This window comes from Raphanus sativus, chromosome 4, assembly GCF_000801105.2.
Source record: "Raphanus sativus cultivar WK10039 chromosome 4, ASM80110v3, whole genome shotgun sequence".
Classification (NCBI taxonomy): Eukaryota; Viridiplantae; Streptophyta; class Magnoliopsida; order Brassicales; family Brassicaceae; genus Raphanus; species Raphanus sativus.
In genome coordinates, this window is record NC_079514.1 from 41,825,690 (window position 1) to 41,840,426 (window position 14,737).

The following is a 14,737-nucleotide window of genomic DNA, read 5'->3' on the forward strand; positions in this document are numbered from 1 at the left end:
ATACCTTTTTTTTCTATAGAGATCTGAGCTTTGGGACATGGAGATGGTAGAAGAACAAGCTTCTCTTTAAATCACTTCACCAGATTCTTTTTTTTTCTTCCTATCCTAGATTTTCTCGGGAAAAAAATAATTGTTTCCTTTCTCTTTCTTCTCTCACTTGCTCGATAACACACTCTTTATTTTTTTTTCTAGATCTACCTGACTTTTGTTAAAACCATCGAAAAGTCTCCGGCAGAAAAGATGTGTTTGCTTGTGTTCTATTGAAACTTCGAGACTAATCAAAGGTGAGAACTTGTTGGTAACATGCATCAATAGATCCAGTCGTGTTTTGTTTTTTCTTCTTCTGATCTATTTGCCTGTTTGACTTTGGTGTGTTCCTGTAAGAACAAATCCGATTTAAGATTTAGTTTTTTTTTCTTTAATTTTAAATTTCAGTTCTATTTTTGGAACAATAATCCTCTTGATTGAGTATTCTTTGAAATCTCTTTGACTTTGAGATTCGTTAAGACAATAGGGTTTTTGTTTCAGACAGAACTGAACTCACCTTCTTGTCTGAAAATCTGAGATTTTTTTTTTTCGTGTTTTTCGATCTGGAGCAAAAGATTCATTAATGATCTGATTGATTAAAATCCCTTTTGATGATGCAGAATCCGATTTCCGCAGATGGAACTATGTGCTGTGGATCAGACCAATTAAACCAGAACTCATCATCAGAAGATACCACCACCAACGCAGAGATGAATCACCTGAGAGTCGAAACAGAGGATACTTTCGCCAGCCTCCTCGAGCTAGCAGCCAACAACGACGTAGAAGGCGTGAGGCTATCAATCGACAGAGACCCTTCGTGCGTGGACGAGCCCGGTCTCTGGTACGGTCGCCAAAAGGGCTCCAAAACCATGGTCAACGATCACAGGACCCCCTTGATGGTCGCCGCTACTTACGGAAGCATCGACGTGATCAAGCTCATCCTCTCCTTAACCGACGTGAACCGCTCCTGCGGGAGCGATCAGACCACGGCCTTACACTGCGCCGCCTCAGGAGGAGCCGTGAACGCTGTCCAGGTTGTTAAGCTGCTTCTCGCGGCCGGAGCTGATTTGAATCTGATGGACGCCGATGGTCAGCGAGCCGGTGATGTGATTGTCGTCCCTCCTAAGCTTGAAGGTGTGAAGCTGATGCTTCAGGAGCTCCTCTCCGCGGCTACCGCGGAGAGGAACTTGAGGGTTGTGACGAATGCGAGGAGCAGGTCTCACTCTCCTACCGAAGAGGAGGATGGTGAGTCGTCTCCGTTTAAGATGAAGTCCTCTATGGAGTTCAAGAAAGAGTATCCAGTCGATCCTTCTTTACCTGACATCAAGAACAGTATCTACTCCACTGATGAGTTTAGGATGTACTCCTTCAAGGTCAGGCCCTGCTCGCGTGCCTACTCGCACGACTGGACGGAGTGTCCTTTCGTCCACCCGGGCGAGAACGCGAGGAGGAGAGATCCCAGAAAGTTCCACTACAGCTGCGTTCCCTGTCCGGATTTTCGGAAGGGAGCTTGCAGAAGAGGGGACATGTGCGAGTTCGCGCACGGCGTGTTCGAGTGCTGGCTCCATCCGGCTCAGTACCGTACCCGTCTCTGCAAAGACGGGACGGGCTGCGCCCGTCGCGTCTGTTTCTTTGCGCACGTCCCCGAGGAGCTTAGGCCGTTGTATGAGTCGACCGGTTCGGCTGTTCTTTCGCCTCGGTCCAATGCTGCTGACTACGCTGCGGCGTTGAGTCTCTTGCCTGGTTCGCCGTCTGGTGGCTCTGTTATGTCTCCGCTCTCGCCTTCCTCGGCGGGTAACGGGATGTCGTCGATGGGGTGGCCGCAGCCTAACGTTCCTGCTCTGCAGCTGCCTGGGAGCAACCTGCGGTCGAGCAGGCTGAGGTCTTCGTTCAACGCGAGGGATGAGATGAATATGTTGGCGGAGTATGAGCAGCAGCAGCTTCTCAATGAGTTCAACAGTTCGTTGAGCAGGTCTGGTCGGATGAAATCGCTGCCTCCTTCGAATCTTGAAGATCTTTTCTCGGCGGAGAGCTCTTCTTCTCCTCGGTTTAATGATTCGGCTTTGGCTTCTGCTGTGTTCTCTCCTACGCATAAGTCTGCTGTGTTCAATCAGTTCCAACAGCAGCAGAACCAGCAGAGTATGCTGTCTCCTATCAACACAAGCTACTCTTCGCCAAAGAGTGTGGATCACTCGCTGTTCTCAGGAGGAGGTGGGAGGATGTCTCCTCGGAACGTGGTTGAGCCTATTTCGCCGATGAGCTCTCGCGTGTCCATGTTGGCTCAATGCGTGAAGCAGCAGCAGCAACAACAGCAACAGCAGCAGCAGCAGTTCCGTAGCCTTAGATCAAGGGAGCTTAGAACAAACAACACAAGCCCTATTGTTGGTTCACCGGTTAACAACAACAACAACAACAACTCGTGGTCATCTCAATGGGGTTCATCAAATGGTAAACCGGATTGGGGAATGAGCTCAGAGGCGCTTGGTAAGTTGTCGTTTGATGATGTTGAGCCTGATGTTTCTTGGGTTCAGTCACTGGTGAAGGAGAATCCAACAGAGGCCAAAGAGAGAGCAGCTGCAGGTACATCGTCTAACACTGGCCAAAACACAATGCAGCCAACAACAACAACCTCTGAAATGGTAATGGATCATGCTGGCCTTGAAGCTTGGATTGAGCAAATGCAGCTCGATCAGTTCGTAGCTCAGCAGAATTGAGAGGTTAGTAAGCTCACTTTTTCTTGTTTTTTTAGTCTCTCTAGATATATGAACACTTTTTTTTTATTTAACAGGTGGTGATGGTGGTAGAAGTGGTAACAAGATTAACAAAACAAGGAAGAGGTTTTCTATGTTTTTGGTCAAATTAATTTTCACAATTTTTAGATAAGAGAAGGGAACAACAAAACAAGAAAAAAGGCTTATGGGAAGTGAGGAGAAGAGAAAAAAAAAACCTTTTTGGTTTTCTTTCTCCCGTTTTCATATTTATTTTTAGGATTTTCTCCCATTATCATGATTATTATTTTTATTTTTATGATATTATTATTGTATGAATATTTGTTATCTTTTATATGTTGAGGACCCTGGAATCAAATTTTATATTATTTAATCTTTTGATTTATCTTGTTTATTTATTATGTGTTTAAACATATTCCTGCGAGGCATGTCTATTTACTCATCTTTAAATGACTTGATATGGATTAGTTCAATAAATAAATCTAATTATGTCCGGTAGAGTTGAGTGGGGGCAAATCCATAAAGGGTTTACTTTGGATTTTATTTGAGATGTGGATGTGGTTTATTGGGCAGGTGAAAGTGATATCAAAGACATCTTTGGTTAAGTTCTTGTCATCTATCAATCTTGATAAATCTGATCAACCACATATTTTTCTTTTTAACAAAAAAATGCTTTGGAATATACAAATTTAGCTTTGCGTGGTGGTGGTGGTGGCCTGGTGGGTTGATTTAATATTCAGTAATTCTTAATTTCTACATCTGATAAATTATAAACCTCTTTCTCTCCTAGGTGCAACCAATTTTGAGTCCTCGAGCTCACGTGACTGGTCTCTTTGAACTCATTCTCATCATTATTCTTTGATCAGAAAAGAAAAACCAAGATTAGTGCGAATATGTTTTTTTTGTGGGTCTTCTTTTGCCATAGAGTAGGGTGCAACATTATGTTTAGGTTATTTATTTTTGTTTGCAATTCTTTCTTTCTTTTGCTTAATAGTAATTCTTTTGTTCTTGTCATTTAAAGTAAACAGATCAAATAGATTTGTGGAAAAGAACAAAAACAGTTGATCGTCACCTTTCAATGATCAACTTTCGGTGCATATGTTTGTTCCTAAGTGATTTTCTTTATCACCTTTTATATTCCCATTAATATTTTATTTACCAAAAGCTTTGTGGTGATGTGATCATCAAACACAAAGCACAAATCTTATGCGGAGTATCTTATTCAAGATAACACCAAACTTATTGAGAGAATATATTATACTCGAGAATCATTTTTAATATTTCAAGAATTTATTCAAAAATCTATCCCTGAATTAAAAGAAAGGAAAAAGCTGACTTAAACGCAGCTTTAATCAAAAACCAAAGGGCAAAGAAAAAGAAGCATACACAGAAAAAGTAGGTTGGGAAGTAAAAGCATATCACCAGAAGCTAATTCATTCCTCTTTCTCCTTCTAATTATTCTCTTTGTCTTTTACTATTTCCTAGAAGTCTTCAGATTTGATCACTTTATTGTCATTCATCAACAGAGGTAATAGCAAAATCAATACCAGCAAATCTACTTTACCAGGAAATTTTGGGTTGAGAACAAACTAATTATCCATTTTGTCAAAACACAAATTACACAAATACTAAACGTAATCGGAAGAATATAAATATTTTCCTCCCTAACCAATCCAATACCCAAACGATAACTACTTAATGGGCTTTAGGCCTCTTTAATGGATGAAGGATCCATATATTAGAAAACATAACGAAGCGAAGACATTGGACCTCACAAATCACAATATCCATGCGATCCATTTGAAACATTCACACGAATTTAGAGAACAAAGATATAAGGCCATTTAAACTTTCCCACGTCAACAACCATGATTAGATAAAAACTCATAAGATATATTTTATGTCTTAAGTGAAGTTCTTTGACCCTGTTAACTAGTACTAGATCTTGATCCGCGCTTTAGAAGCGCGGAATATATTACGATGAAAAATTTCACTAATAACTTAACAAATATTTTGTTAACTTTTAAAGAGTGTGTATTTAAAATATTTTTGCATTTAAATCAGTGTTTTTAAATTCAACCCGATTGTGATTATACCGGTTAATCCGGAGATCTAACAATTCAATTTAGTTTTTTAAAATATTCATATTAAAAAGTTATTAAAACCCGAGACTAACCGATTGAACTGATGGATGACCGATATGTAATCTAATTTGATTGAAATTGTAATAGTTTCACAATTTGTAATCTTATAATCCAACTTTAAAGTTCATTATTTTATAATTTATGAAATTATGACGTTTCTACAAAATTTTAAAGAGAAAATGATGGATATAAAATAACTAAGATTAATTATTGTATTATTTGGAAACATTTATAATAGTATATAAAATATATTGTTTGGAAACATTGATAGTAGTATAAAGAAATAAGTATATTGTTTGGAAACATAGATAGTAGTATAAAAAAAGAAACATTAGTGATTTAATGTAAGTTTAACTATAAATTATAAATGTGTATTTAATTTAAAAACTTACAAAATAAATGTTAGGTCCAACAGAATGTTTCTGTTTTAATAAGATAGATATTATTAGGACATCTCAGCTGTTACTTTCCTTAGAGACGAGCCAGCTTAGTAATCAAGCTTCGTATTGCTCCATAACCTATAAGGAAGGATAATAGTATAGCGGGATTGGAAGTTGAAAATGCTCTCACATATATAGTTCTTGGTTAATATTGTCATGAAAAGCTTAAAAAAATGAGTTGAGATCAAAGTTTCATAGGCCTACGAATTAGAACATCTTACACTATTATTAGTCCAGTCTGCTATTTTTGGTTAAAGGTATGCTATAGCTTATTATTTGTAACCTTGTGTGTTTCAAAAGTTAAAAGTTTGTAAGTAAATTAAATAGAGTTACTAACCTAGAAAAATAAATTTGACCCGGTAAAACATAAATGGATGGAAACGCTGTAATGACTCAAAACCACACAATGACATACAAATTTAGCGGTGATTAGTATCCTTCACTTACATATTTCTAAATATTTGGTTAGAAATCGACACTTAAAATAAACCTCCCTAAAAATAACTTATCTACCTCCGGTATAAAATCCTCTTGAACACCATCCATTCTCTTCAGACCTGCAAGAAAAAATAAACAAAAAAGTAACAAAACTAACAAAAAAAAAGAAAAAAGAAAAAAAACCTTTCAGGTCTCAACTAAAAATGGAGATGAAGAAGATTGCCTGTGGAGTTCTTTTCGCTGCTGCCTCCATGACCGCCGTCATGGCTACAGAGGTTGGAGCTCCTGCACCTGGACCCGCCGCAAGCGGAGCCTCCGTAGCCGTACCGGCTCTTGGCTCTTTGGTTGGAGCTTCCCTTGTGTCTCTCTTCACCTACTACTTGAACTAAATTAACTTTTATACAAAAAAAATTGTTGCCCATGTCTCTGATTTTGTACGTGTTTAGACAGGCAAACTTGAATAAGACGGAAGACGATATACTTTTGATTATGGTCAGATAAAACTTTATGTAATGCTGATTAATAAAATTATTTGTTCTTCTCTTCCTACGCCATTTTAGGCACCATTCTTCGTTTTTGTAGGTTTTCATGAGAAGAACAACTTATGGATGCTATTTTAATCGCATTGGTTATTAGGAGCTAAAATTATATGCGTAAGAAATATTTCAATCACTATCATTCGCTACTCAACAGATACAAACTGGTACAGCGTCATAGTGGTTTATTTTTGTCTGTGGATTCTTAACGTTGTTTATTATTAAGCTATGCGTCATCTTCTAGAAGATAGGATACTCAATATTTCCTTTTTACTCGGACCTCCATATTTCCTTTTTAATCCGACCTCCAATATTTCCTCTTTTTTTTTTCCAATAAATCTCATTTTCCTTTCTAACTAGTCTCAGGGTTTATAAATATATACTGCATTGCACTAATAAGTGTTACACAAAGAAACAACATAAAGATAGATCAGAGCAATATCACTTGTGTAAAAACATGCGGCGTTACAGGAAGAAACCAAAGATTGATCACAACAAACCAGAGATGAAGTTCGTCAAGTCTCTAGGAAAGGGAACGTACGGCTCCGTCGATCTCTTCAGCTACACGAAACACGACGGCTCAACACTCTACAACGCCGTGAAGATCTCCGATTCCAAACACCACAACTCTATCGACAGAGAGCTTAAGGTTCTCTCGAAACTCAGAGGACGTCCTGGAATCGTGCAACCTTGCGGGAACTCTCTGCTTCAAGAAACCGATTCCAACGGAGAGAAAGTCTACAAGATGGCCATAGAGTACGCGGCTGGTGGTAACCTAACCGACTTCATCCGCGTAAACCGAAGATTATCGGATCCGGTTATCAAAGACTTCACTCGGATGATCCTGCAAGGATTGGTCTCGGTTCATGAACACGGTTACGTCCATTGCGATCTTAAACCGGAGAATCTCCTTCTTTTCCCGCGTCACGATCAAGACGCGCGGTTTTATTCGTACGAGATAAAGATTTCGGATTTTGGACTGACGATAAAGGCGGGAGAGGAGTCCGTTTGCTGGGAGACCAAGTCTCCGTTCGTCGGAACGCCGTTATACATGTCTCCGGAGTCGGTACGGGACGGTTCCGCCGTGGAGAAACCCCTAGACTTGTGGTCGTTAGGTTGTATAGTGTTGGAGATGTGTGTAGGTAAGCATCCGTGGTTAGGGTCCAGTGTTGATGATGTAAAGTCTCGTTTGTTGTGTGGGAAGGCGCCGGAGATTCCGGAGACTGTGGCGTGTGACGCAAGGGAGTTTGTGGAGAAGTGTTTCGCAAGAAAGGCTGAAGAGAGAGGAAGCGCTTCTGAGTTGTTGTTGCATCCGTTTTTGAACGGAGAGAGGAAGGTGGATGGCGGCGGCGGCGGAGTGAGGAGGCGGGTGGGGTTGAGGGTCAGAAAACCACCGTCGAGGTTTGAAGATATTGCAAAGAAGATTTTTTCTAGCAAGTCCTCGAAGTTTAAGAGAGTTTCGAATAAACCCCTAAAGATGAAGATTCTACCTGCTAGACCCCTAAGGTCTAATTTTGTTCCCATTCAGTAGTTTCCTAAAAATAACCTCCGTTTACTACTCTGTCAAAAAATGTTGATTTTGGCAATTGTCAAATTGTATGTTACATGAATCGATATAAATGTATTTCCAGTTAAATGTTAATGCCCCATACACATTATGAGAAAGAATGTTACAAGGAAAGGTTCAAATAGATGGGCTTACATAAGGCCCGGTTAAAAATTAGCCCATCGAAAAGCTTAGTGGTAGGATCACCTATGGATTCCAATCACCTATACACATCGAAGGAACTTATTCTGGTTAATAATACTGTATGTTTTAAGTACATAGCCAATGAATTTTTGTAGCAACAAAAGTGACATATATGATATATTTATATGTATACGTGACTCATTTTTGACGCACGAGGGTTCTAATATTAAAAACCAAATCATTATAAGAGTTTATGTTTCCTTCTTAAAATTTGTTTGTTTTAGAAAGAAAATTGACAAGAGGGTCGGAGACATCACATAATGTAGAGGAAGTTCCCCACATACATTGTTAAACCATTATCTGAAAGATGCTTTCATTATATAAAATATATAGCTATATATAGGAATATTCGTAAATGGTGGTCCAAATAAAAGAAACAAGACCCATATCAGTTTCAGACAACAATGATAATCACAAACCTACCAAAAGCTATGATAATGCATATTTCACGTTTGTATGTATGTTTTTATTGACATTTCACTTACATAGACAGAGTTGAGAGAGCCCATTCTCTCAAATGTTGTTGTCACTGCCTATACAGAAATCTTACTCATTAATTCAATCGTGTTTTTAACCTATAACGCTTATTTTTAACTCTCTTTTATTTATAGTAAATATTTTTTTCACATTTGAAACATGCAATTTTAAACGTTATCATAGGAGTTCTAAGGTTGGCACATTTTCAATGCCGAATTCAGATAAAAAACAATGTTGACTATTGCCGATTTGTAGAAATTAGTTTTAAACTCTTTGAGTTTGTTCATACACATGGTTTTGCGTTTGTTAATTTTCTAATCTTATGCGTAGAAAGGTATTTCTAGTTAGTAAAAATACATACAGATGGTCAAACGCAAACTCGTTTTCATCTACTAGCAACACATGTCCTCTTTAGGTTGTAATGTGTAACGAAGATCATACCTTGTGATATTAATTGGTCGTGGCATTATTGTATTAAAAACTAATAATGAGTTTGGTAAATTCGATGAAGTGGTGACTGGTGAATTAGAATAGATGGTTTAACACTGAAAGAGACCGGCGAGGTCTTCATGTTGTTTCTAACTCCACTTGCAATTGTTCTATAGCTTTTAATTTTGGGCTTCCTATTTATCATTCTTATTTTATGTAATCTTCTACTTTAAATAAAACTAGGTAGTAACCCGCGCCTTGCGCGGGATGAGATGGTTAGATCAGCAATTTTTCGAAAATATTAGAAAGTATATATATATAGTTTGGAATTTGGGTTTTGTGTGTTTTTTTTTTGGTGTTTAATCTCGGTGGTGCTGATTTTACGGTATAGACGTCACTGAGATAGAAACATATGTAAATCATTTACTTTAGTGACATGTAAAAATTTACTGGAACATAAGAGTAAACACAAAACATGTTACCTGGCAACTACGAAAGGATGTAGTCATTTATTTTATCCACTTCATCATTTGTGGGAGTGAGAATGGCTCGATGTCTATACAAATCCTTAACTGTTGAGGTTTGAAAAGCTTGTCCATAAACCTCTTTTTCTATAGTCTCAATAGTTTATACATATCACCGATGTGATTTATCTTACTCTGATTCATTTGCAAGAACTTGCGTATAAATATATAATTATTATTATACAATTTGATTTTCATATGCATGATTTTTGTATAATAACATACCTTCCTCGTAGGTCATTGACTTCAAACATGTAAGGATTCCACAGAACTTGGCTGTATTCATTGAACCATGTAAGAAGAACTGATTTTGTGTATAATATCTAATCGAGTAAGATAAATATTATTAATATCTAATCAAATTATATGTACGTAAATATTTGTGTAATCACACTTATATATTTCTTTACATAGGTTTTATGTATAAATATTATTAATATATAATCAAATTATTATGTACGTAAATTTTTGTGTAATCAAACTTGTTCTATATTTCTTTCTTTGCATCTTACTCTCGAACTCATTTTGTTTATCTCTCTATGGCTCTCTCTCTCTCTCTCTCTCTCTCTCTCTCTCTCTCTCTCTCTCTTCTCTCTCTCTCTCTCTCTCTCTCTCTCCTCTCTCTCTCTCTCTCTCTCTCTCTCTCTCTCTCTCTCTTCTCTCTCTCTCTCTCTCTCTCTTCTCTCTCTCTCTCTCTCTTTCTCAGATTTTATTGGTATTGATGAGTGTTTAAAAAAATAAGATTAAGATTTTAACATATTTTTATTTTAAACATATGAATCGTATTAATGCCCGCACACGGGCATTAATACGATTCTTATGTTTAATGTATAAATATTATTAATATCTAATCAAATGTTTTATGTATTATTAAAACTAAATTTGTTCTTCAGATGTTTTATGTATTATTCATATAAATATGTATTATTCAAATACGATTCATATGTTTTATGTATTACTAAAACTAAATCTGTTCTCCATTCAGTCTTTGTGGTTCAAAACTATAAGCTTTTTTAGACATTACTTAATTCAATATACTTTGAGGTTTAAATTATTATCATATACTTTGAAATATGAAATAATAAATCATGCATGTGCGGGCATCAATATGATTTATATATTGCATGTATAGCTATTATTATTAGTACATAAGTGGATCGTAATTATATTTCACTCTCGTTGTATCTTTGTATCTTACTCATTTAGGTTTATCCACATATAAGTCTCTCTCTCTCATCATAAACCTTTTAGTTTTTTGAAAAAGATAAAAAGGTAATTACGATCATATCATTCGTGCGGGCATTCATATGATTCATATATTACCCGTCTAGCTATTAGTATAAATATAAGTAGATTGTAATTCTTTCTCAATCTCTATGTATCATTATGTATAATTCATATAGTACATGTTACATTATTATTATAAGTACATAAGTGGATCGTAGTTATCTCTCTCTCTCTCTCTCTCTCTCTCTCTCTCTCTCTCCTTCTCTCTCTCTCTCTCTCTCTGTGTATCCCCCTCATCGTAAACCTTTTTTTTTTAGAAAAATAAAATGTAAACATTCTTTTAATTCATTGATTATCTTTTAACTACCACAATTTTGTTTTATATGGGAATGTTTCCTAGTTTAATATTTTATCATGGATTTTTCTTGGGTGAATTACCAACTAATCATAGTTTGCCAATTAATGTACAGTTTTTTTAAAATATAATAAATAAAATAATAATAATTTGTGTTAAGTTTTTAAAATAAATGAAAATATTAATAGCTGCCAAAAAATGAAATTGTTTAACAATTTTAAAACCGTCACAAAAGAGTAAATCATAAACATTAAACACTATACCCTAAACCCTTGGACAAAACTTAAACCCTTGGGTAAAAATCCAAACACTAAACCCTAAATTCTTGGATATACCCTAAACCATTGGGTAAATCCTAAACACTAAACTGTAAACTGTTGGGTATACACTAAATCTCTCTCTCTCTCTCTCTCTCTCTCTCTCTCTCTCTCTCTCTCCTCTCTCTCTCTCTCTCTCTCCTCTCTCTCTCTCTCTTCTCTCTCTCTCTCTCTCTCTCTCTCTCTTGGTATCCCCTTCATCGTAAACCTTTTTTTTTTTGAAAAATATAAAAATGTAAACATTCTTTTAATTCATCGATTATTTTAACTACCACAATTTTATTTATATGGAAATGTTTCCTAGTTTAATATTTTATCATGAATTTTTCTTGGTGAATTACCAACTAATCATAGTTTGCCAATTAATGTTACAATTTTTTTTAAACATAATAAATAAAATAATAATAATTTGTGTTAAGTTTTAAAAATAAAAAAAAAATATTATTAGCTGCAAAAAAGATGAAATCTTTTTTTCTCTCTCTTGGTATCCCCTTCATCGTAAACCTTTTTTTTTTTGAAAAATATAAAAATGTAAACATTCTTTTAATTCATCGATTATTCTTTTAAATACCACAATTTTTATTTATATGGAAATGTTTCCTAGTTTAATATTTTATCATGAATTTTTCTTGGGTGAATTACCAACTAATCATAGTTTGCCAATTAATGTACAATTTTTTTTAAACATAATAAATAAATAATAATAATTGTGTTAAGTTTTAAAAAAAAAAAAAAAATTATTAGCTGCAAAAAGATGAAATTTTTTTAACAATTTTAAAACCGTCACAAAAAAAAATAAATCATAAACACTAAACACACTATACCCTAAACCCATGGACAAAGCTTAAATCCATGGGTAAAAATCCAAACACTAAACACTAAATTCTTGGATATACCCTAAACACTAAATCCTCTCTCTCTCTCTTCTCTCTCTCTCTCTCTCTCTCTCTTCTCTCTCTCTCTCTCTCTCTCTCTCTCTCTCTCTCTCCATGGATGGGAAGGTCACGTTTTCTTCTCTTTTTTTTTGCAGGGTCTGGTCTGGTGGTGTAAGCCATGTTTTTATTGTTGAAGAAAGAAGAAAGGCTTGTTGCCTTATTTGTGCATTATCTCTTAGTTTAAAGGAAAGAGCTCACACCTGAAATTCTGAACTATTTATTTATTTCCTGTTTCTTCTATATATATTTTTATTTTTATAAAAATCCTTTCGAGAAAAAGAAATATATTCACAAACTCTCCCTATAAGGAAAAATATATACAACTTACTGCCAAGAATGGAATGAAACCCATTAGTATTATTCATATATGTCTTTATATATGTAGATTTCAAAATTATATTTACTTTTTCTTTAAGATAATTGATGATGCATTATGTAATTAGAGTTAGAGCTGTGCAAATCAAACCAATTATGTAAGCAACCGATGGTAACATTTTTTTAAGAAATGAGTGTCTAGTTTAATGTGAACGTATTGTACGAAGAGAAGAGGTGGCGAAGTGGGATCTCACATCATTTTATCGTGGACTATTTCTAGAGAATAATTTTCAAGTTTAAATGAGCAAAGATTCAAGATAAGATAACTTCAATATATTAAAAAGAGTAGCTAATGCAAATTTAAGCAGAGAAAATATATAAGTGTTTTGACATGATAACCAGACCAAACTCAAAAACAAATGTAAGTCAAAACACTTGCTTCGTTGACCTCTTCAACATTGTTGTCTTCAGTAGGTGTAGCCTTTGACGAACATACCCTCATTAGCCTCTTAAGACTCACCTTCTCCGGTGTATTTTCCGAGCTGAGCCAATGAATTGGCCTTGGCTCGAGCCAAGAGAGTGGTCTGAGCTGCGTTCACGTTCTCACCTCTGCCTCCCCATGTTTTCAGACAAGTGTTCTGCAGAGCACGTGCGTAGGAGAAGGACATGTGCCACGGGTTTGGTGCCTGGTTCATCGCGTTCAGGTTCAACGTTGCTCGAATTCAGACTGTCCTCCGGATTTATAGACCATGATCTTGATAAAAAAAAAACTATTTCAGTTTGGCCAATGCGTACTCTGCCATGTTTTTGATTTTTTTTTTAAATTCCTTATAGATTTACGAAACAAACTTATTATGCAATCAAAACTAACTCTAAAGAATTCAATATAAATAAAATAAAAGTGTCTGAATGTCTTACTATTGAAAAAGGCAGATACATCTTGTTGTTTTAGGTTGCGCGATCTTTTATGAAAATACACATCCAATCTTATTATTATGAGTTAGTCTTTGCTTTTGTGTGTAGGTAACAAACCAACGAACTTCATGAGAACATCGACCGAGTTTTGCGCGGCGAGGCTACCAAACAAGTCGGCCTCGTTGGAAACGTCGGAACCACCGCCAGCAAGATTGGATAGGGAACGGATGACGACGAAAGGGAGGGCTTGCTGGTGGCAGATAAGAGCAACGGCGGCGCTTTCCATATCAATCGCGGTGGCGTTGAATTTGGAGCGTAGGAAAGTCCGGTAAGCGGCGTTGTCGACGAAGACACTTGCACTCACCCCACGGTCAACGATGGTTACCTTCGGTGGCCGAGAGAGACACGTAGTATTCACGCATTGTGGTAGTTTCGTGTCCTGTTTTAGTTTGAATATGTTATATCAATTCACGTAACGTAGACACAAGAATTTCATATAATGAAATATAATAATACTTGAGTTTACGTCATTTTTATAATGATGTAAATTTGACAAATCTACACGTTTAACGTCAACGCAGCACAAAACGAATGTACAAAGAAACAGTTCGCGCATGAATGAAAAAAAAATTGGTTACGTTTCTTGTAATGGAAGCAAATAAGGAAACAAAGCAAAGAATTAAATGCTCCGTTTTTCTTAAACTCGTTCACAGAGTGACACGTGGATCCGAACCTTCTCATGCATTCTCACCAAAATCGTTTAAGGAAAGCCTTAAAAATGCTTCTCCTTTAATATATAGGGGATATCTTTCACCATGTATTTTCTGTATTACTATAGAGGATCGGTCCTTATGTATAGCTGAACATTGTGAGGTCACATACAAAAGGAAAGGACAAGATATGCTTGTCCCTCAATCTAAGACTCTTTTTCTCATCTTCCATATTTATGATCTTTATTTATTGCTGGCCACACAATTCACCAATTTCTTCTGAGAAAAAATAAATAAATTAGAGGGTATTTGGTATATATATATATATATAGAGTGTAGGAGTTGAATCCAAGAAATGGATGTGAAGGCAAGACAGTGAGAGATATGGTCCCCTCAACAAAGTCCATTAAATCTCTGAGCATATGACTGTGACTTTAATGGCAAAGCAAAGAGGTTTGCGATTGCATGA

The 14,737-nt window shown here is 36.1% G+C and overlaps 3 protein-coding genes across 3 annotated transcripts; 2 read left to right on the forward strand and 1 right to left on the reverse strand.

Annotated features, from left to right (window-relative positions):
* LOC108837384 (zinc finger CCCH domain-containing protein 30) lies at window positions 1–3,139 on the forward strand. Its single transcript, XM_057008955.1, has 3 exons — window positions 1–284; window positions 648–2,744; window positions 2,816–3,139. Exon 2 carries the CDS (start codon window positions 672–674, stop codon window positions 2,739–2,741), a length of 2,070 nt encoding a protein of 689 aa, XP_056864935.1. The 5' UTR covers window positions 1–284; window positions 648–671; the 3' UTR covers window positions 2,742–2,744; window positions 2,816–3,139.
* Window positions 3,140–6,734: 3,595 nt separating this feature from the next.
* LOC108838682 (mitogen-activated protein kinase kinase kinase 20-like) lies at window positions 6,735–7,913 on the forward strand. Its single transcript, XM_018611569.2, has one exon. It carries the CDS (start codon window positions 6,772–6,774, stop codon window positions 7,843–7,845), a length of 1,074 nt encoding a protein of 357 aa, XP_018467071.2. The 5' UTR covers window positions 6,735–6,771; the 3' UTR covers window positions 7,846–7,913.
* Window positions 7,914–13,643: 5,730 nt separating this feature from the next.
* LOC108851017 (uncharacterized) lies at window positions 13,644–14,500 on the reverse strand. The gene is made up of 2 exons (XM_018624452.1): window positions 14,441–14,500; window positions 13,644–13,997 (listed from the first exon to the last, which is right to left on the reverse strand). The coding sequence occupies exons 1-2, from the start codon at window positions 14,498–14,500 to the stop codon at window positions 13,644–13,646; spliced, it is 414 nt and encodes a 137-aa protein (XP_018479954.1).
* Window positions 14,501–14,737: the final 237 nt, after the last annotated feature.

Bases quoted from the DNA above. Each gene is read 5' to 3' on its own strand.
- LOC108837384 (XM_057008955.1), top strand. From the start codon at position 672: ATGTGCTGTGGATCAGACCAATTAAACCAGAACTCATCATCAGAAGAT.
- LOC108838682 (XM_018611569.2), top strand. From the start codon at position 6,772: ATGCGGCGTTACAGGAAGAAACCAAAGATTGATCACAACAAACCAGAG.
- LOC108851017 (XM_018624452.1), bottom strand. From the start codon at position 14,500: ATGGAAGATGAGAAAAAGAGTCTTAGATTGAGGGACAAGCATATCTTG. The intron at 13,998-14,440 runs GTATGTGACCTC...AAACTAAAACAG, and splicing joins ATATCTTGTCCTTTCCTTTT to GACACGAAACTACCACAATG.